Source organism: Chenopodium album, chromosome 23 (genome assembly GCF_948465745.1).
Source record: "Chenopodium album chromosome 23, dcCheAlbu1.1, whole genome shotgun sequence".
NCBI lineage: Eukaryota > Viridiplantae > Streptophyta > Magnoliopsida > Caryophyllales > Amaranthaceae > Chenopodium > Chenopodium album.
In genome coordinates this window covers 27,778,936-27,803,095 of record NC_137856.1, presented here as the reverse complement: position 1 = coordinate 27,803,095, position 24,160 = coordinate 27,778,936, and the positions used below count along the sequence as shown (strand labels likewise).

Below are 24,160 nucleotides of genomic sequence, written 5' to 3'. Positions count from 1 at the left end.
AACATTAGTCAAAGCTGTGCATGTAAATAGTGCCAGAGTCAAACTGGGACACTTATATAAATAAAAACGGAGTGACTAAAATACAAAAAACTACAGGTAATAGCGAATAGTCCCTTTGGAGTTAACAGTTTTATCCCAAAATAATGTTAAGTTAATTAAGTGATGAATGTACGAGCTTGCCACTTGTTTTGCTTTGAAGCTTGATAAACTTGAATTTTCTCTAGTTAACCCTTCACTTACTATCTCCATCATTGTAGCAATTCAAACTCCCATAGGTTAACCTCCAACAAAACACAAGTTCAAAGGATATAAAATTGGCTTGCTTTTATCATCAATGAAAAATCACAATAAATAAGTTGATTTAATCTTTTTCAAATTTCGACTATTATTCTCCTTAAGACACCAATCATGAGATTAACGTAATGGAGAGTGTTCAGTCCATGAACAAACTCACATGTGAGTGAAAGTGTTGTCTCATATTGGAAGAGTGTAAAAATGTTAAGGAGTGTATCTCACATTGAACAAATAAGAAAGTTGTGTCTACTTTATAAGGCTAAAGGACCATTGTCATAGGGTTTTAAGGTGTAATCTCCTTGAATTACAGAGGAACACTCGTGATGAGTATGACCAAAGTCTATTTATGAACGTTTGGTGTGATCAAGGGTTGCATGAGATGTTGTTGACATTTATATCTTTTTTACTACTCCCTCCGTCCCCTTTTGATAGTCCCTTATGGGCATTTTTCACGGGAATTAATACACACAAATAAGAATAATAAATGTACATTAAAAAAGTAAATTGACATTGGGTATGCAAAAAAATAGAGAGAGAAAGTAATAAAAGTACATGGGAAAACAAAATATACATAGAAAATTTAAATTTGCACAAGCATTGTTGCAAATTGGAGGGAATTTTGGTAAAAAATTAATATTAATGGTTGTTGAAAAAAACAAAAGGGATGAACATTTTGGGACTAAAATTTGCCCATAAGGAACTATCAAAAGAGGACGGAGGGAGTATGTTTTTTTTACATAAGTTTTTCATTTATGATTCGAAATCCTAAGTGATCAAACTCCTTTAAATCGAATAATTTTCATTTATTACATTACCTCTTTTGATTTCACTCTACATAATCACATCCTTAATTTCATTCTCCTTTGATGTAAAGATCCACTACAATAAACGGAAAAATAAAAAATCATGCATCACACGGGATTAAAAGGTAACGGCAAAAGCAAGTAGCAAGTTAGAATCAAACATTCCGTCCAAGTAATAGCGACTGAAGAGCGTACACACGAAATGACAGATCTAAATGAAAAACGTCCGTCTTTTACGACAGAGTAGCATTTATAATTTATATACTCCTCTCATCTCCCCTCCTTTATTTTTCTCTCTCTCTCTCCTCACCTTCGTGATCGTGGACGCTTCAGCTTTCTCAGATCCTCCTCTCTTCTTCCTTCTCCTTTCTCTCTCCTCTTCGTAAGTTCCCTTTCTTCAGATCTCATCATCTTTTTTCGATTCTTCATCTTTTTGTCGATCTATGTTTTCATCGCTTTTTTGTGATTTTTGTTTATGGAATCGCGATTTGTTGTCTGTTTTTGATTTCTATTTTTCATTTCTGAATGATTTGTGATTGGAGATTTCGGTTTAGATTCATGATTTCTCGGTGTAATTTGCATTTGAATTGTGGTTTGATTGATTGAATTTTGTTGCTTAGGTTAATCGCTGACTTTGTTGATTTCAATTGTTGTAATCGCAATCATGAATTGAATCTGTTTTTACTTGTAATTGATTTAATTTGAAGAGAATTGTGATTGATTTGATTAATGGAGTTTCGATTTGATGAAAAAATGTGTTTGATTGGATCTGTTAGGTGAAAAATGGGGCTATCATTTACGAAATTGTTCAGCCGGTTATTTGCCAAGAAGGAAATGCGAATCCTTATGGTGGGTCTCGATGCGGCTGGTAAAACTACAATTCTTTACAAGCTTAAGCTCGGAGAGATTGTCACCACCATTCCCACCATCGGTATGTCTCTAGTTTCTTTAATTTCGAACTTTCGATGATTATATCGTGGATTCTGTTCATATCGAATTTGTTTGTCGTTCGTTCAGTCATTCTCCTTCGGTATTATAATGATGATTCAGTAGTACTATGCTCATAAAATACTTACCTGCCATGAGAAGACTAGTGTGTTTGTTTTTAGTCATTGTCTCCCCTTTATATTGGCCTATATTCGATATGTATGTTTAGACAAGGTAAACCGATCTAGAGATTTTCCTGGTTTGCCTTTCATTGGCTAGTGTATTTCTCGCGTTGAATTGTATCCAAATCACTGCAGCAGTGCAATTTATTGACGATTTTCCACTTTTTTGGATTTTTGAGTCATCTATTGTGCTTGAATGACTTTGCCTGGTAAATGGCATCTGGAATGCTAAATTACCAGCACCACACTAGTGTAACTATTTGCCTTCAAAACACTGCTCATTTTTGTTGACCCTTATTGTGTACAAGTTTTGTATTTTATTTTGATTCAGGATCATATCTTTTACATTTGAAATGTATAACTTTTCTAAATTTCGAGCAAGGAAATAATGCCCTTTATTTTTTGTGACCAAAGAGAAGTGACGATTTATCCTTTGTTTGTTCTCCTTGTAACATTCCCTAAAAAGAACTTTCCTGGCATATCTTGTTTAGTTTCTTGGTATTGGTCTGATCCTATGTCTTGGACTGATTGATGCTTTTTGCATATACTGGGTTGTGTATAATGTGTTTGGAACTTGTTCTTATGTGTTGACAGGATTTAATGTGGAGACTGTGGAATACAAGAACATCAGCTTCACCGTGTGGGATGTCGGAGGTCAAGACAAGGCAAGTCCTGTCTACTTTATTTATTTGATATTATCATGTGTTGCTATTTTTTAAGTCTTATATTGATTCTTGCATGGCATAGACATATCTATAATTTAATTTTCCTTTAGGCCTAAATATTACCTTTTGAAGTTAGGCTCAAATGGTATAGCAGCTGTTCCTCAATGACATGATTTTGACTGCATGTTTTTGCTTATGTTGTCGATCATTTACATTAGTTGAGGGAAGAGACTGAACAGGATTAACTTTATTACCATTGTTCTGTGTTAGAAAAGGCAACCTCATATTTAGTGTTTTACTCATTATTGCCAAATAAAATATGTGATTATACAAATAAGACTGGTTATCCACCTTGTCATTTCTTTTTTAGTTATTTTCTAATTTACATTGGCTAGGATATGAGTGTTGCCTGGGATAGATTAGCAATTTCATGGTTTTTGCTCTTCCTGCCTCTTATGAAGAAATGTAAAAGCTTTTTGAACTGATCGCTTTGACTTCGGTGAAGTGGGAGTGTAAATTTTCATAAAAAGCATCCTTATACATTGTTTAGCAAACACATGTTAGTATCTGATTGATCAACAGCGGCTAAATTTCACCTGGAAAACTATTGTCTGTAGCCTCTATCTGAATATTGGTCCTTATTTGAAACTATTGACCCTAACTCATCTCTCTCTCCCTTTTTATCTTGTTCATGTGCTGATTCTTATTTTTGAACCCAAATGCACTTTTGACATGCTAGCTGGTGTTAAGCCCAATAATAGATATTAGAGATAATATGACTGCTGGCCCTCTTCTGTCATTTCCCTTTCCCCCCCTTTCTTCCACCCCTAGTAATCTTTGCTTACGTGCATCTTTTTGTCTGTGATCAACTGATCATTTGTGGAGACGCATGTATTACATCACAATTTTAGCCATGCAGAAGAATGGATGCTAAGTTTACAGTGAATGATTATTTGTTAAGTTGTAGGATTACATTGGCTCAAATTTCCAGTAAGCTAGCTAGAGTTATGAGGCAGGGGAATAGGGGGGGGGGGGGGATGTAGTCTTGATTGTTCAAAGATGGTGTTTTCGTATTGGACAGCCTGAATCTGTCGTGTAAAATATGAGAGCATAAGGATCTTCTGGTCAAATTATCACTCTTTCCCTTACTTTCCCATTCGCCTCCACCATCAGGATTAAGGAGCTCGGGAAAATACTAGTGCTTACTGATTTGTTGATTGTTAGACTGTGGCATCCTCAATTTCTGTGTGGGTTATTGATCCCATGTGGCCTACAGTATACATTCACTCTGTTGATGTTTTGTGTACTTCCCTAAACCCAAAAAATTGCATTTTAGTCCATGTCTACTTGTATGCAGCACAAGAAAAAGATTGAAATTGTTTTCTTTTTGTTTATGTATCTTGTATGATTGGATTATGCCCTTTTTTGGTTCCCAATCTAATTTTTTATTGATGATTTCAGATTCGTCCATTGTGGAGACATTACTTCCAAAACACCCAAGGGCTCATCTTTGTGGTTGACAGTAATGATCGTGACCGTGTTGTTGAGGCTAGGGACGAGCTGCATAGGATGTTAAACGAGGTGGATTTTCATTCTCTGGCTTTCTTGGTTTTTCTGTAGCTGTACAAATGGGAGTTTTTATTAAGTTAGTCGCACTGAAATAATTTTGATGAGTGTGAATCCTGACTACATTGGTCTTTCTTACACATTTGAATATTTGTAGGATGAATTGCGGGATGCAGTTTTATTGGTGTTTGCTAACAAGCAAGATCTTCCAAATGCAATGAATGCTGCTGAGATTACTGATAAGCTTGGCCTCCATTCTCTACGTCAACGTCACTGGTAAGCTATGCCTCTTTGGTTTCTTCTATCTTCAGTTGACTTGCATGCATTTCTCTGCTTCTTCTTTCTAGTTACCTTGTCACTATGTTGACAGACGCCCTGCTACCTCTGTATTGACTGATCTCCATCTGTTCCTGTGATTATAGGTACATACAGAGCACATGTGCCACCTCTGGAGAAGGACTTTACGAGGGTCTGGACTGGCTCTCAAACAACATCGCTAGCAAGGTGGGTTTCAACTTTCACTATACATGGCTTTACGCACGCACGTGTGTTCTTACTTGGTGGATAGGTCATAGGTGTCCACCACTTTATTATGTGTTTGATCTTACGTCTCACTTGTAGTCGCTTCACCCTCCTGCTTCCACCAGTGTCTTTAGCCTAGGGCCTGATGCATTTCTAGCATGTTGAAACTGTGTTTGTGGCTGTTCAAGCTGTTTACCTTAAATCAATATTATCGACTGTTTTGGAACTCTGGTATCCTGGAGTGAAATGCTCTTTTGATCACTGAAGCTTTGCTATATGCTATCTTTTTGTATGTAAATTTGTTATTTGGGTTCATTTTTTCTAATAATGTCCTTATCTTTGCAGGCTTAGAAGAAACGAAACGAGTAACGTTAGCTGTTCTCAGAAAAGAGGCTGGAGTATAGGCTGAGGACTGTCATTACTGCTAGTGTTATCTTCTTTATTTTTCTCATTATATGTTCTCATTTTTGGTTGCTACCTGGACAAGGATGTTTTTTCTGGTGTTCATGTTTACTTGTTATAATACCATACTTTATAGTTGGTGAGCTTCTCCTTGGGTTTCTGTCATTTTCTCTTGAGTTGTAGACTTGCAGCATCCCTGTTGCTTAGTGACCTAGTATAGCAAAATGGTGATCCTAGACAGCTTTAGGCATCGGCCCATCATTTGAGTTAAAATCTCAGAGACTGGATTTGAGATTATGGTTGGTTGTGATGGATTCTGAACTTTTGCAGCATGCGTGTTCGAAAGTAGTGGCTGCCAAGAATGGTGTTTGGAGTGCATGTTGCCATAACATAACTTCTGCTGTCCATCTTACATGAACTTTTTCTTGGAAGCTAGTGGTAACTACATACAACAGTCTCAAATCGAATTGACCAAATTAGAGTTTCCTTTAAATAAAAGATACATTTATATGTCTAAAATTTCGCATATCTTGTCTATACCTTTTTTTCCCTAAATTTTTACACAAATTGGACCTCTCTTTAGAAGCAAACTAGCAACTTAACTCATTTTTCCTGATTGTTATCTTTCTTAATAATCTCTATATCTGTCTATAATGGCGACATCAAATCTGTCTAAACCACCTGGTTATCAGGTTTGCTTCCCTATGAACATGTTTAAACTTATACTCCCCTTGTCTCTCTCTCTCTCTCTCTCTCTCTCTCTCTCTCTATATATATATATATATATATATATATATATTTTCCATATAGCTTTTCATAATCTCTAAGACACTTGTTAATACCACAGATAATACCAGAAGATATAATGTACACCACAGATAATATGTAATTCATTTCAGTTTTAGACAGGTAATTAAGGGACACAATATACACTAAATTAGCAACTTATTGGAGGGATTTCCTCATCTTGGTCATCAGCAATATTGGCGTCTGCTCTTATTGTCTGTAATCCGCCGTTTGAAACCATGATTGTGGTTAATCTAGCTTCTTCATGAGGGTGATTGTCATCAAAGCGATTGGTAGAAGTGACCAATCTTCCTAAAGCCTTACTCCCCTTACAGTGATGATAATACATAACACACGCCATCCACTTGATCAAAATCGCCAACCAAAGCAAGCTACTTCTCCCTATAACTCCAATCTTCCCATCATCAAAAAACATGCAAGAAATCCTTAGACCAAAACCCCATACAAGGAAAACCAGCATCAATTTTCCTCCGAGCTTCTCATTCCCTTTGCAAAGGTAAAACGAAAGGTTTAACGCATCAATCCCATGAACCTCTTCCAAGACCGAAACCACCACACTCGTATTCCAAACAGCATTCAATGCCAAGTACTTAGGCAACATTCCAAGAAAAGCAGGCACATAGACTAGTGATAAAATCAGGTAATAACACTTTGAATCAAAGCTGTAGTAGCTCAATACTAGCAGAATGAATCCAAGTGAAAGACAAGTGGAAAGAAACAAAGCATACAAACATGTAACAAATGAGCCTTTCAACCTTTCTCTGCTGCTCATGATGGATTGTCTTAAGATCAATTCTTTGAGCCTGATGGTTTCATACATTGGACCGTCTTCGTACATTTTCGATGACAGAACAATGGTCAGGATAGCAGCAAGAAAATCTAGTACGCGCAGGAAGAAGAGGTAGATTAAAGCTGCAAATGGATTATCTATCAACTCCTGAGAAATTTTCCTAAACTTTTGGGAATATGGGAGAGGAGTTTTGAAGTTGAAAGATTTTGTTAATGATTTTTCAAAAAGTATTTCGAAGTAAATCATAAGGAAGAGAAAAGGGAGAGAGCTAAGAATGATATAGCTAGTGATAAGGGTGTTTTTCATGGAAATTTTCAGAGTTTGTTTCAGTAGGGTGAAGAGTTTTTCTAATTGGTTATCAATGGAATGGTTAATTTCCCCCATTTTTGCAGTTTTTTTTTTGATAAAACTCATGTTTTCATTTTCAAAGATATAAAAAAATTTGTAGAGTGAGGAGACTTGACTAGTTGACTTGCTACCTACTTGTAATTAACTATTGGCTCTTGCATTATCAAGTGGGTTAGAAATTTAGTATACAGTCAGATGCTATTTTTGACTACAAGTCCAGTCTACCTCTGGAAGACTTGCTAAAATGTTTTCACTCTTTTAAGGCTTTTGCGATTTATAAATACGATAAGGTATAATTATGTGGGATTTTGTTTGAATTGTCTCGATGTATATTTTAATTAATATTCACTTTTTATAATTTATAATGACATAATTAGAGATATTAATCATTAAAAATATGCATTGACAAGCGTGATAATAGAATCAACTAAAAAAATTGAAGAGGTATATATCATGGGAGTTCTGTATTAATTAATATTGGAAATTGTTTGGATAAATGATACTCCGTACTCAATTTGTCTCCATTGTCTGTATGAAATACATTTTGGAGGAAGTTTTTCAAATTTAGTACTCAATCTGTCCCTTTTTTTTTGCACCATGTGACTCATAAAGCTCTCATATATAGGAGGCGAATTAAGTATGAGATCCTAAAAACAAAAGAGAAAATCACCCCAATCTTACTTTGTTACAACAATAATGCAAATTATTTGTGATCAATTAAGTTTACTTCCTTATGAACATTTCTAAACTTATACTCCCATGTCCTTAATTTTTTGCCCCAATTGACTTTTCACAAGTCTTCGCACGTGTTAAATTTTTTATATCTCCATTTCCATATGCGTAAAAATTATAAATAGTTGCTATTAATAAAATATAAAATAAGACAAATCAAACAAGATTCCACATAACTATATTACCTCTTAAATAATAAGAATTTATGATCAAAATTTTTAAACTTTGATTCGACTGGTTCAATTATATTATGATTAGAAGAAAATTGATCTGCCATGAAAACAATATTAACTGTCCTATTTGACCTTTTTTAAAAAAATTGAGTCTAATTAACAAGACTCTTGCCACTTCTCAATCTTGTTGCAAATCTCTTCACGTAATGTCCTTCCAGTCTTTCCAGTTAAATCTCTTCTAGTGTAATCTACTCGAGCTGCAAGGGTTAACTTTGCAGCCAAAAGACGACATGAACGCATCCTCAAAGGAGCGGGCGTACTCTGAAATATCTCTGTCTGCTCAATATACCCAACGCGGTATTGAGTTGAAAAACCTGCCAAGTTCTTCCTTTTGGCTCCAAGAAGCTGAACATTGCACGCCGGCATCTTAGCTAATGCGGCCAAACTTCCAGCAGTCCCCATAAGTTTTGCTGCAACAGCATTTCCAACAATAGCTGAAAGATTTGGTGCAATATATACCATTCTGCTTTCAACAAAATCAAGGACCTTTTTCCTTGCTGAATCAAGGTCAATTGCACGATCACAAGCCTCAACAGTCTTCTGTAAAACTTTTTCTGGAAGTGGCTTACTACTGGTGGTTGAAGCAGTGACTGAAACTACTGTAATGATCGCAGAAGGCAGAAGCCCTTCCAGATCAACTAGAGTCAAGTCAATTTCATTTCTTATCTTCTTCACAACCCGGGCATAATCAATTGGGTGATGAACAAGAGATTCAAGCTCAGGAAGTTTTAGACGGTACTTGTCACGAATAAAATTGTGGATAATTATGATTTCATTCTCAATATCCACTGACAATGCATTACAGTCAACAATCAATTGATACTCTGGATCATCTTCTGAAAATATTCCATGCTCGGGAATCTCAGAACCTTTTTGCAATGCATCTTCAACTTTCTGCAAGTTCAAGAACATATTTTGGTAACTGTTTAACTAATAAATCATGTGTTACACCTAGAAAAAGTTACAAAAAGAACACATGACTTCAGACAGCACATAGTTAAAAAGGCTTGGAACAAAGAATCAGATACAAATCAACATAACAGTCTTGGGAATTCATACAGTCTGTCAAGACGACAAGACTCAAAGGTAAAGTGCGTAATGTTTATGAGCTAACCTGCACGATGTCAGCGTAACGTTGAGACTTCTCCAGTTTCAAAACAGTATCAAGATCATCATAATTTAAGGACTCTGTATCAGCCAATTCTCCATCAATATCCTCCATATTTTCTGCATCAGCACCTTCTTCCAACTTCCAGAAAAAAAAAAAAAAAAAATTAAAATTGCAAACTGTAAAAATGACTTAGCTTGTAATCAATCTCCCTACTACCTCTACTTGCAAAACCAAGTAACTACGTACTATTCACACACACTGAGCTCAAACAACGATAATTGTAGACTATGTTAATTGGACTCCTCATTTCACCTCAAATACCCTCATCGGATCCTAAGCTAAACTGACTTGTAACCATTCTTCCTACTATCTTTGCATTGTAATTTAACAAATCATAAAAACAAATCATATTGTACTTGCAAAAACCAATTAACTGCATATTATTCACACACAAACACTAAGCTCAAACAAGAATATTTGTAGACTATGTCAATTCGACTCTTCATTCAACCTCAAGTACCCTCATCAAATCCTTAACACTCCAACATGGACATGGTAGACAATTAGAAAGTTCATATTGAGCCAAGATCATGAAATTTTTTCACAAAATAATCAAGTCGACACTTGGAACATGCCCAACACAAGTACAAGTAACATAGAGTAGAAAAACAATAAAACCAAAATTCATAAACTTACCACAACATCAGCTTCATTCTCTGATAACTCATTGAGATTGGCCAAGAACGAATCGGCAGGAGTTGCCTGGAACAAAAAGAAGAAAACTCAGCCAGTAAGCAAAAGAGGCAATATAGCTGCAGTTAACACGGTTTATGATAAGAGCGACCAAACTTCAGATAACTGCTCAATATATATTATCAAATACTACCTTCCGTTTCATATTTTTTGCAGCACAAGGTAGTATTTAAATTAGTTGCTCCATTATAATACATTATAACCTCAAATTCGATACAGGGTTTCATCCATACAACTTCCCTCTAACTCGATACATGATTAATGGTAAATAATACCTCGTTTTCGAGAAAAATTGCGTAAAAGGTATAACTATTACGGAGTAACAAAGATTTATACTAGTAAATAGATTGACAATAGGTAATGTTTCTAGAACGCAACTGCGCACCACACACAACCACGCAAGCAGCACACTTGTAGGAATGCACCAAAAATCTAACAAAGATTAGGGATTAAGAAACCCTAATTTCGTCTAAAAAAATTTGAAATCTGTGGAAATTAAATTATAAAAAAATCAAAGCCTAATCTCACAAATAAATTAATTTGCGGAATTAATTAAAACAAACAACGATCGAAAATCTCTAGAAATTAGAAAGACTGTGATACATGTTAAACTAAGGAAATACGGAGAAAACGGAAAACAGCTTAGCCTTTGTATTTGATATTAATCACATATACGTAGTATATACATATACATATATATATAGTCAATACAATAGAATACCTAACTTGTCTAAAACTCCTAAACAAGATAAACTTTCCAAATATACAATATTAACATAATTATTTAATCAACCAACCAAACACTAATGAGTAATGAGTAACAAGCTACACTCAAATAATTGATCAAAAATAACTACAATAAGTGGAATTAGGTTTCTCAATAATAATTAAACATGATTATGAGATGATTTAATTACAATGTTGTATATAGTTCAACGAAGCAGATAACAAAAGAAAATCACAATCTTAACACAAAAATTCAAAAATTGCAAAGAATGAGAGAAAATTTGCAGAAGACTAACCATTATGATTTAATCTGGACAAAATAGCGAGTAATTTGACTTCAAAAACTTGGCTTGTTCAAACCCCAAATTTTAAGAATGAAGCAATTTGCAAAATAAGAAATTAAATTCCTTAAATTGATAGCCAAAAAAGTGAGTAATAATCCGATTGCAAAACGAAGTGATATGTCTCGGTAGTCGGTACTAACCTAACCTTAAATTTTTTTACATATTTAAGTTTTGTTTTTATTTATTTATTTAGAATGTGAGAGAAAAGATATAATAAAAAAGTAGTATTGGGTTTGGGTGGGGACCATAAGAGGAGAGAGATATAATATTTTAATGTAGGTTTTTGCCAAAAAAAAAAAGTGTATAACTTAAAAAAAATAAGGCCGGAAATGAAAAGTGTAACACTTAAAAAACACGGGGGGAGTATAATAAATTAAGTGAACTATTTCTTCTCTCTCTAAAACCCTAGCCTCCATTGTTGAATTTTAAAGGGGCTTCCATCGAATTTACCGTTGGAAAGCCCCAATAGTTGTTTCTTTTGTGCTTTTTCTCTTGCTTTAGGTTTATGATAATTCTTCCTCTTCTAGGAGGAACATTTCTCCCTCGAAAGACAGGGTTTTTCTTCCTCTTTAGGAGAATTTGGCTCCTTTGAAAGACCGGGTTTTTCTTCTCTCTTTTGAGGGAGGATTTGCTTTTTTATTTCATGGATTGCTATAGAGTTGTTTCATGGGTAAAACTTTGTGCGGGATTGAATTGAAAAAGAGATTAATATTTCGACAACAATCGAATAAAAAAGACGAAAATTTTCTGCACGGCTACAACAGATTGATAGACCCCCACCGAAAAAGGCTGTAGATCACAGCGATATGAGAGAGGGTATGAAGAATGTACAATTTGAAACAACGATCGTAGCTTTGCTTACGGAATATTTTTATTTGATTCAATTATTATGTATTTGTTAGATTTAAATATCTTTGTAGATGTCGTATGACTTATTTATGAATCAATTTTATTTAAAAAAAAAATTAAGTGAACTATTTTAAACCAATTGACATTAAGGGTTTGATAATAAAAAATAATTCAAAATGTGTGATTATTTTGGGCAGATGAAGCAAGGGGCGGAGTATTTCGAACAACATTTATTTCTTAAATTATATTGATAGTCTTGCTCAATATTAACTTACAAAAATGACCTAAACTATAAAACTCTATTTTAATCATCTTTAATTTATGCACTCTTTTTTTTTTTTTTTTTAAATCATCAACCTTGAATTTTTATTTTTAGAATTAACATCCTTGATTTTTTTTTGTAAAAAATTAACAATGACTAATAATTCTATTAGTAAAAATCAAAAAAAAAAATTTCAGCTCTTTTTCTCACTATAGTCTATAATTGTCGTTTGATTGGAATTTTAGTTCTGTTTCTCACTATAATCATCTTTATTTTAAGTAGAATTACTCATTAACTATTACTAACAACTTACTAAGTAATGTAATTTAATAATTAACAATTAATCCATTTAATTTATATATTTATCAAGCTGCAAATTGTTTTATAGAATTAACAATCTGCAAATATTTTTTTAGAATTAACAATTACTAGTAATTCTATTATAATCTTCTTCAGAAACCATTACAACAACAAAAAAAAAAAAACTTTTAATATATGTTTAAATGAATGACTTCATGAAAACACAGACAAAATTAAAAAAACCATACAAAATCTGATATACCTGTTAATGAAATTGGGGGATGCTCTTCAATTCACTCTGATGTTATAACAAATTAGAACTCAACCTTCTCAGGGCCTGTTCTCATTGACTAAACTCAGCTGAACTGAACTGAATTGAAATGAATATTTTATAAGAGAAGGAAATTAGGAGCTGAACTGAACTGAACTGAATTTCAACGTATGAGGATAGGCCCTCATTGAGGCGTAACCTATATAAATTATTTTAGTTCCCTTAACCTTATACGAATCACATTAAGAAACAATATCACATTAAGAAACGCTTTCCTATACTATACAAACAAAATCACAAATTGAGAGAAGAGACTACACTTTCCTATTTAAAAGATCTACAATGACCTAGTTTGATGTGTCCACCTTGTCTAGTAAAGATGTCTTTTGGTTCCTCTACCAGTAGCCCATGCCAGTATTCATTAAATTGTAAGATCAACTAGAGTGATGGTGGCTGTAGTCTTATAGACATCAGGACTTTCTTTGACCAAGGATTTCTTATGATAGAGAATGTCTTTCAATGCACGAGTTTTTCAGGTAGGAAAATCGGTATTATTTAAATGACATGAAAGAAGTTTTAGTCAGAGGACAAGTTGCCCCCAGGATGAACAAGGACATATAAGAAAAACAGTTAAACCATACAAAAAGCCAGCAGAATTAAGGCAAGGACTGTAGTTTATCAGAATTGCTCCATAATTTGCTCAAATGCACACCCAATGTGTCAGCTTCAGTTTCTTTTCATCTGCGAATAGCTTCATTTTTTCCTTAAAGGAGGAGGCTGTGCCATGGGCAATCTTCAACATGTTCCCATTCCATTTCTCCTTGTCTTGTAACAGTTTGGCAGCAATAATACCCTCCTCATTGTACAACAAAGTCATAATCATCATGATTAACCAACTCCATTTCCACCTCATATTCTCCTTAAGAATATTCAAACACGATTTAGTCAAAGCTCTTTCTTTGTTGATATCTTGTAAAAGACTGTTGTTATCCATTGTGTCTTTGTTTGGAAATTTCACCCATAAAGATAGTTCTTCCTCCAATCTTCTTTCATCTCTTCAAAAATCATCTCTCTGTCTTCCATATAGGACTTCCAATCAAAATATTGCTTTACTGTTTTTACATACTTATCAAATCTCTTTTGTGTTTTTAAGCACTCCCCTGTTTATAAAAAAAGAATAATATATTTATGAGATTATAGGGAAACAGAATACAAAGATACCAAGAATAAAACAATAACAAAATATTAGATTTATAAGTAACACTTTTAACATAAGTAACACTTTTTAAATTGGTATCATTTCAAAGTAACACTTTTAACATAAGTAACATAAGAAATTGAGTATTTTAGAGAGAGAAGTACTATAATTGTTATTAGTGAGGATCGCTTTTATAGATAAAAGATTGGAGCGGAATGAAATGGGATTTTGAAATCTCTTTGAGTATTTATGCCAATGATAAAGAAATTATTATATGGGTTAATAATGAGCAATATAATATATATATATATATATATATATATATATATATATATATATATATATATATATATATATATATTTCATGTAATTTGTTAATTTTAAAATAATTAAAATTTAATTTATTTAAATTTGATTTAATTTGAACTAATTTATATAAAATATTAGATTTGACGACTATTAATTATGAATTTATAATTTCCAAACAACCTTATCTTATCCTCATGTCTTCACTAGTACATAATTGAGTTTATGTAACACGTAATAGGTAACACTTCTTGAAATGCAAAATATTATATTTATAAGTAACACTTTTAACATAAGTAACATTTCAAAGTAACACTTTTTAAATTGGTATCATTTTAAAGTAACACTTTTAACATAAGTAACATAAAAAATTGAGGATTTCAGAGAGAAGTTGTAATTGTTATTAGAGAGGTTCGCTTTTAAAGATGAAGGATTGGAGCGGAATGAAATGAGATTTTGACGTCTCTTTAAGAGCAAGGCCAATGGATGACCAAAAACTTTTGGTCATGAAATTATTTATTTTTATTCTCTATTATATTTTACCAATGACCAAAATTCATAACCACCCATATTTTAATACCTCAATGATTGCTCAAGAAAGTTTGGTCATGAACTTTCTCTCTCCTACTTTTATCATACCCCACTATACATTCTCTCTCTTCAATCTCACCCTAATAAATACCACGTGGCACTCTTTCATGCTTTGCCCAACAATTTAGTTTTGGTCATGGGGAAGCCTTGGTCATCACCTAAAAACCCCATTTTTTTTGTTTATTTTCAATATTATAATGCTAATATATTATTCTCTCTCCTCATGACCAAAGTATTGGTCACCTGCTGGCCATACTCTAAGCATTTTTTGTTTTTTTTTTTGTTTTTTTATTTTTTTGTTTTTTTTTTTTTTTTTGTTTTAACAAAAATGTGTTTTATTTTTGATGAGGTGCGATTTTTTGTTTTTTTAGGAATAATCTATCAATATTCAAGCATAATAATATAAAAATCAAATATGACATGTCACATAAATTATATGGTTGCGGTCACAAGTTACACACATCACATTATTACTTAAAATTAAAAAATATATTAGAAAGATTAAGGGCTTGTTCTCATTGACTGAACTAAACTAAACAGAACAGAACTTATTAGAGCTGAATTGAACTGAACTGAACTGAAATGAATATTTTATAAGAGAAGGAAATTAGGAGCTGAATTGAACTGAACTGAAAATAAACTTATGAGAACAAGCCCTATAAGTCTAAGTAAGTGGCTACATTTACAGTTGAATAGAATAATATTCTAAACTTCATTAACAAGATAATTAAGTTTGGCAATGGCTATGACTGCTAAACTTTGAGGGGCACTTTCTGGTGTCTCGACTTCATCAGCAGTACATGAATAACTGAAAAAAAAAAAAATGCATGAGAATAACTCATTAATAAGCATATGCATAATAATCATAAGAGCTTCACAATCTAGATATAAATCCATAAAAATGTAGAAAGAAACTTATGAAAATAACAGATGAAGTATCAACATTTTATACAAGAGAATAAGTACGAAATTTTCATATAAATACGACAATAAATTCAAAAACATGTAGATACAAACTTATAAAAATGATTAAATATATAATAGATCAACATTTTGAAAGAAACTAGCAAAAGCCAAGTAATCATCTCACTCATAATCAGACTTAGAACCGCATAATCTCAGTCATAAGCAGACTTAAATTCGCATGAAAATATCAAATAAAATCATATTAATTAGACTATGAACTCATAACTCATGCATGAAAACAAAATGCACTCATATAAACGAACTTAAATCAGATTAAAAGAAGTAGAAATCGCAAATAAGTAAACACAATAACGCATAAAAACAAAACGAAATCGAGATGAAATTGAAGAATTAAAACGCATAAAAACAAAACAAAATTAAGTAAAGAGAATGAATTAACAAGTAAATTACCTTTAAGAATGTTGTGATGAAGATTCAAGAGCTTCAATCACCGACCAAATTTATTAAACGGGTTTAGGCGTGTTGGTTTCGAGTTGCGATTTTCAACCAAAACCCGACTCGTTTAATTTCAGGTCGGGTTCGGGTTGCGCCAATTACATAAACGGGTTGAAAATCTCTCTCAAAACCCATTTATTGCGGGTTGGATTCGGGTCAGGTTGTCAGGTCGGGTCATCTTTTGTTAGCCCTACAAATAACGCTTTTATGCCCACCATAGTATACTTAATTTCTTCCATTGAGGAGTATTGGGTGGAAATTATCTTAATCAATTCTTTCTCCCTTGTCAATATAACTGATAGGCTAAAGTCGTATCACCTAATCAAAAGTATTACCAATGTCCTTTAACTAACGTAGATAGGGAAGTAGGGTCGAATCCACAATGAAACAAATCTTTCTATTCCTAATTAATTAATGGTAATCTAAACTATTAAGTAACCAAAATATTGTTGTGAAGGAAATTAATAGACTAATTAAGGAGAATAATTAGGGAGAAACAATGAATAAAAGGCCTAGGGTCACATGTTCACCAATAATTAATAAAACACAACAATCAACAATTAACATTGCACATATAACATGATTATTAACAGGCTTTCGCAATTTATTAATCAACATAGATCTAACAGGCTCTTGCAAATTACTAGATCTAAGTTCCTATATATTGAAAATAGCCTTTAATATCAAATTAACATCTTCTTGATTCATCAATTCAATATTACTATACTTTTACAATCAAATCACATCTCCTTAATTCATGAACTTTTTTTTTAATCATCATTAATTGATGGACTCTTTTTTTTTATTTTTAAAAATCATTTTGAATTCATGCATAAGTACCCATAAACTATCACAAATTCTTATATGTGTTTGTTAGTGATATAGGGGTCACGTCAGGGTTACTTAGCTATTGTTATAGGCTTACCTCATCAATATTATAGGGGTTAGTCAATCGGTGTTACAAGGTAATTTAAAAAAACAAATGATCCTTTTTATTTATAGAATTAACAACCCTGAATTTTTTTTTAAAAAAAATTAACAATTACTAGTAATTCTATTTGTAAAAATCAAAACATTTTTTTAGCTCTTTTTCTCACTATATCGGAGGAGGACCTTCCACCGGGGCCATTAGGGGCCTATGCCCCATGTATTATTTTTCTTAAGGGGCATATTGATTAGTTTTGAGTGAGGTAAAATATTCAAATCTCAACCCCTCAATATTTTCGGCCAAGATCCACCACTAACTATAATTGTCTTAATCATATAACTAATATATAAAACTAAACTTTTAGCCAGGTCATGAGGCCGCACACTTGGCGTTCTAACTTTTCGCCAAGTGTTGTGCCACGTTAGATAGAATTAAATAGACTTCATAAGATAAAAAAAAGTTAGTTTAGAATTCTATTTGAATAGAATTTTAGGATAAATTATTTTTTATATCATAATATTTTTTGGAGCGAAGTAATATATACTAATCGGTTAAAATAATATACTTCACAATCTAATTGAATTTTATTACTAAGTAGACCTGTCATTCGGTCAATTAGGGTCGGGTCATGAGTCATCTCGGATTGGGTCATTTCAGGTTACGAGTCAATAAATGTTCAATCATTGCCCAAAGTTTTGGGTTCGAGTCAACCCAATGGGCTTTAAACATGTAGTTTATTTAATTTATTTTTTGCTATTGTATTAAAACGAACATTTCCATTAATATTATTATTAGTCATTAGTCATTACATGCCTACTAGCTAGCAAATCGTCACAAAAGCACATCAATTCATAACTAATTTTGTATATATTTTAAAATTTGATATATAGATTAAAAATTTACAATAAACAACCCGAGGCATCGCACGAATACAAAATTAGTCAATCAATCAATAACTTAATACTAAAACAGACACCGGTAGTGACATGTGTCACATCCTGGTGCTGTTTTTTACCTCCAAAACTCCCCTTCTAATTCCCTTTTTTAACCTTTTTTTTTTTTTAATATTTGATACAACTATAACAATATCATTCAAATTCTTTTATATTATCATTATGACAAATATTTTTTTTTATTTGGTATTCATAATTCTTCCATATATATATATTTCCTAAAATATTATTCCAACTCCTTTCCATATATACGCTGTAATAAACAAAGAGTAATACGCTGTAATGTTTTTTTTTCATCATTCAAAAAAAAAATATATATTAAAGAAATTACTTTTAAATATCACTTTTATTTGTTAGATACACTTTTTTTTATGACCAAAATTAGAATTATTGTGCATGGCAGTGTGGCACAGGGCCTAAGCTAGTAACTATATACTAAAAGACACACCAACAATGACACATGTCATCTCTGATAATTTTCTACATCATTTTATATCTAACATATCTTTCGTTTGATCAAAATTTGTTAATTAAATTTTTCGATTTTTTTTATCATAAACAAACAATTATAATTATATTTTAGTAATAGTTAGTTATTAAACATTACAGTGCATGGCATGGGAATTAACCTAGTTTTAGTTTTATTTCTCACTATAACCGTCTTTAATTTATGTAGAATTACTCAAAAACTATTACTACTAAGTAATGTAATTCAATAATTAACAGTTAATCCATTTTATTTATAAATTTATCAAGCTGCAAATTGTTATAAAGTAACAACCTGCAAATAATTTTTTAGAATTAACAATTACTAGTAATTCTATTATAATCGGCTTCAGAAACCATTACAACAAAAAAAAGTTTTAATTTAATCTGAATTACCTGTTTATGAAATTGGGGAAGATCTTTAATTCAATCTGATGTTATAAGAAATTAGAACTCAACCTTTGCCTACTCATTTAGCCGTAACCTATATAATTATATAAACAATATAATGTTAGTTTCCTTGACCTTAGCTTATACGAATCCCATTAGGAAACAATATGATATATTTAGTTTCCTAATTCTATCTTCTTGTTTTTAAATTTATAACTATACTAAAATAGAGGGCACTCAACACAGAAGCTACACGTGTCACCTTGACATTAAAAGTTTTCCCGCTCATTTCCGTCATTCTAATTAAAGCAATTATTCACTAAATTTATTAAAATCTTTACTTTCCTATACATACTACGCATAATATCAGAGAATACCAAAATTTGTGTATTATATTTTGATCTTATAAATATAATGCATAAATTGGAAAGTTTAAACTAGAAAATTAATAATTGATCTTATATTATCATATAAAATATAGATAATTTATTGATCCTATATAGAACTCTAAAACCCGTGATATTGCAACACTCAATTAAAGAATATTTTTGTCAAATAAAACTAAAAATAAGTTTTATAATCAGCTAATAATATCTTTCAATACTGATATAATATTTTAAAACTACAATACTCATTTATAGAATATATTTTTTCAAATAAAATATAAGTTTATACTCGGTTAATTATATATATCTTTCAATACTTATATAATATTTTTTGTCAAATTGTAGGGAATATTTCAAGCACTATAATCCCAAGCTTGAACCCCACTGTGATCATACACTAAAGTATGGTGGCGTTCCAAAGGGAAAGAAAAGAGAGCAAAAGAGTCGCCAACAAGTTTTAGGAACTTGTAAACCCAAAAGACGATCCAAAGGACCATCAACTCCATAAGGTCTTGAACCAAATAGGGTTCGGGGATGAGGGTTCGGGGATGAGGGTACGAATCCAATCTACAAAAGAAAGGACCCGCCCTATAAAATAGGCCTCTACTTTGTTCTGCTCGTATTCATGTGCGCTTTTCGACTAACATGCAAACATTATATTAAACCTAACCTGTTTAATCTATGTTGGTTGAATATTAATGCACAAATAAAGCTATTATTGGCGGTCACTTGAATTAAAATCACATTAGCCTAAACCAAATTATTAATTATCTTATTAAGCGTGATTTCAAGTACAAATTCCCTTTAAACACGCATAAAAGGTGTGATCAAGCAATAACAATAAAATATATCAAGCAACATAATAATAATCATAAATATAATTATAATTATAACCATGTTAAGGCATAATAAAGCTTAAATATAATAGCAAGATCCTAGGCATAATACTAACAAGATTAATAACAAATCCTAGCATGTCACTAAGCATTAAAGATCAAAGCTCTAAACCTAACATGGTACTAACATGATAACATGATATTTGAAATAATAAAAAGCACCCTAAACATGACACTAGAAAGCATAAAAAAAACATCCTAACATGATACTAGAAATTATATACATCCTAACATGATACTAGGAAGCATTAAACAATAATAAACATGCTTTCTACATTGTGAAAGAAATAGGGAGTAAGCTATTCTACTTACTTTGAAGCCTCGTACCTCTTTCTAATAACAAAATACACAAGTTAGTAAACTTCAAGGGAATTAATAAGGAACAATTAAATAATTAAATTGAAATCAAAATAAAGTTTTGACTAGATTTGGACCAAACCCTCAGAAAATATCAACCTTGCACGTCTAGGGCGAAGACAACTTCGAACTTGGCTAGATGATTCTAAGTCTTGTGAATGCGGAATATTGTTTGTAAAAAGGTTGGTTTAGAAAAAGAGAGAGAAAAATCAAGTAATCCTTGATGAGAGTTGATGCTTAAAAACGGAGGTTGAGGACCCTATTTATAAGAAAATAGTTCGGAAAAGTATGGAATTTGATAAGGAATAAAACTACACGCTGTCGCCAGGAATTGGGTCTGTCGCGAGGCGACAGACTTGTCGTTTGGCGACAGTCTGACTTAGACGCGCTTTTCCACGCGGAATCCGATATTTAATCAACTTGATCTACGGAATCCGTACAGAAGATAAAACGTGTTTTCTGAAGATAATAATAATAATAATAATAATAATAATAATAATAATAATAATAATAATGATAATAATATTTAAAAAATAATAATATTTTATTCCAAATAAAAGTCCACCTTAAAATAAATAATTATTAAATCTAATAATATTAGAATTAAAAGGAATCTTCTAGAAACTTCTAGAAAGTTTGTGTCAAAAAAAAAAGAAACTTCTAGAAAGTTATAATTAATCCTAATAATTTTAGGAATAATAATTAACATTGGGCCCTCCTCTAGATCATTGGGCCGTATTTAAATAATTAACCGGGCCCAGTTTAGTATTTTGGCCATAACTTCCTCAATATTCATCGGAATCGGGCTTATAATATATCGTTGGAAAGGTCTATTCGAGCCCCATCCAACTACACTATAATTGGACCTTAATTATGGACCAAACTAAACAGGTTTGGCTATTTTTAAATAAATAGAGTTATTTTTGAAAACAGAGAGAAGAGAATTTTAAATAAAACTAAACCGCAACACTTGACTTTTCCACACTTTCACCTCATTCGATTATGGTTCGACGTGAAAGGCATTCATCTCTGGGTTTGGTTTTGGGGAGACACAAATGGTTGTCTACACAAATAAAATATGAATTTTATTGAGCACGATATTGTTAAGCAGATTATACTACTCTTAGGCCCCGTTCTCTTCGCATTATTTTTGCTGAACTGAAATTATTTTTACTCAAACAAAATTATATTAGCTTTTATAGTTGCTTTATCTACCTGAAGTCTTGTTGAACTTAAATTATTTTTACTGAACTTAAATTAATTTTACTGAACTTAAATTATTTTTACTGATTTTCTATTATAGTTTTTCTTTAAGAAAACTGAATTTTATTGAATTGAACTTATTTTTACTAAACTGAAATTATTTTTATTGAACTGAAATTAATTTTACTGAATTGAGTTGAAATTATTTTTACTAAATATTATTTTTTCAAGGTGAAGAGAACAAGGCCTTAGAGTCTTAGGAACCAACGTCCAACGTTGGTTTATAAGTACTTGATTTAAAATTTTACAAAATATTTCTAACTTTCCATTACTTATAATTTTCATTACAGTAGACAATTTTACAAAATATTTTATCTATCATATAATTTTACATAATAATTAGTAAATAAATACAAAATTCTCACTTTATACAAAATTCAATCATCCTTTGGCATTTATGTTTTGATATAGAAAATGTTATATATAATTGATCTGGTGTAATATTTCATAATTAAAAAAAATCAAGATAAAACATTCAATATCATATTTCTTTTTAAAATCTCAACTCAATACTAAGATATTTCAAAGAAAAAAATAGTTACTTATAATTAGATCGTTCGAGATTTTAATCACGTATGTAAATGGGAAATGAATTGAAATACAAAGTTGCACACGGGTACATGACAAATTAAGTATGGTATAATATATTCTGATTTTTTTTTATACATATAAAATCTTCAATAGTATTTGATAAATTTTACTTTATACTTGCATATTTTTAATAAGCGAAAAAATCATTCAAAATTTCATCAATATAATAAATTTCTAGCAAATTTATTATTAAAAAATATAATAAAACTATATATTAAAGTACTCGATATCCATAGGAACACGGATGCGTATTGTGTGTCCAGAACGAGTACGATGATCATTAGAAGAATTCATGCATCATAAACTGTAACAAAGAAAGTAAGGGACGATTTTTGTCTTTAGACTTATCCGCAGGACATAAGCTTACTACACATAACAACTAACAAGATAAGCTTATATTTGGACATAACTAGCCGATCCATGTCTTTTAAAAAAGTCACCAGTTTGGATAGCAATTAAATTTATTTTTTAAGGGAAAAAAGATGCTAAAATATAACTTAAGTACCTAAAGATATGACCCAATAATGTTTAGCTTTTTTTAATGTAAATTGTACGGTCTTTATTAAGTGGATGAATTTATTTTTAACACGATGGTAACTTTTGATCAATTAATATAAAATATTTCACTATGCATTAAACTAACCTTAGTTGATTTTGTGAGATTTGGTATTTATACTTTAAAATCATGCAATTGCACGGATGTTATACTAGTTACCAATAATAATACAACTTGTTTTTTTTTTAATAATAAATCTTTGAATTATACCTGAATAATAAGACCTTAATTAGAAACACGATAAAAAAAACTTGTAGCGTGTTAAATAGGTTGCTCATAGCACGTGTCATCAAGTAATTGGTTTAAATATTAATTTTTTTTTTAAAAAAAATAATTAATGTTAGAATTTTAAGTTTTGATAAAATTGTTTTTCTTTTATCAGTTGATTAACTTCTAATTAAGTCATGTGATTTAATTTAAAAAAAAACTAGGTTAGTTATTTTTACTATTACTATCAATTCTACACTATTTTAATTAGTGTAACAAAGATTATTTTAAGAAAATTTTCTAATAATTTTGTAAATTAAATTACAAAAATATTTATTGAAATAATCATGGAAAATTGGCTAATTATGTATTTAAAAGCTATGCATATTTTTTTTTTGAATGGAAAAAAGCTATGCATATGATCATATTATTATTATTATTATTATTATTATTATTATTATTATTATTATTATTATTATTATTATAAAAATATCAAAAAAACTTACAAAGTCAATCAATTTACAAGAAATTGGTAGGGAGCCGATATACAATCTGGACCCCCACCCTTTAGCTATAGCGAACCCAAGATATTATTATTATTATTTATTATCATTATTATTATTGTTATTATTATTGTTATTATTACTACTACTACTACTACTATTAATTATTATTAATATTATTATTATTATTATTATGTATTCCAGTGTGATGATACCATTATTTTCTTGTTAATTAAATAG

General features: G+C 31.2%; 3 protein-coding genes across 3 annotated transcripts; 1 reads left to right on the top strand and 2 right to left on the bottom strand.

Moving 5' to 3' along the window:
• Positions 1–1,357: 1,357 nt before the first annotated feature.
• Positions 1,358–5,507, top strand: LOC145609068 (ADP-ribosylation factor). Its single transcript, XM_081664637.1, has 7 exons — positions 1,358–1,479; positions 1,874–2,028; positions 2,801–2,871; positions 4,333–4,452; positions 4,595–4,713; positions 4,860–4,941; positions 5,305–5,507. Exons 2-7 carry the CDS (start codon positions 1,881–1,883, stop codon positions 5,308–5,310), a joined length of 546 nt encoding a protein of 181 aa, XP_081520763.1. The 5' UTR covers positions 1,358–1,479; positions 1,874–1,880; the 3' UTR covers positions 5,311–5,507.
• A 791-nt stretch (positions 5,508–6,298) lies between these two features.
• On the bottom strand, positions 6,299–7,342 carry LOC145607261 (uncharacterized). The gene has a single exon (XM_081662977.1). It carries the CDS (start codon positions 7,340–7,342, stop codon positions 6,299–6,301), a length of 1,044 nt encoding a protein of 347 aa, XP_081519103.1.
• A 920-nt stretch (positions 7,343–8,262) lies between these two features.
• LOC145609264 (U4/U6 small nuclear ribonucleoprotein Prp31 homolog) lies at positions 8,263–10,316 on the bottom strand. The gene is made up of 3 exons (XM_081664792.1): positions 10,079–10,316; positions 9,386–9,520; positions 8,263–9,165 (listed from the first exon to the last, which is right to left on the bottom strand). Exons 2-3 carry the CDS (start codon positions 9,491–9,493, stop codon positions 8,368–8,370), a joined length of 906 nt encoding a protein of 301 aa, XP_081520918.1. The 5' UTR covers positions 9,494–9,520; positions 10,079–10,316; the 3' UTR covers positions 8,263–8,367.
• Between the last annotated feature and the right edge of the window lie 13,844 nt (positions 10,317–24,160).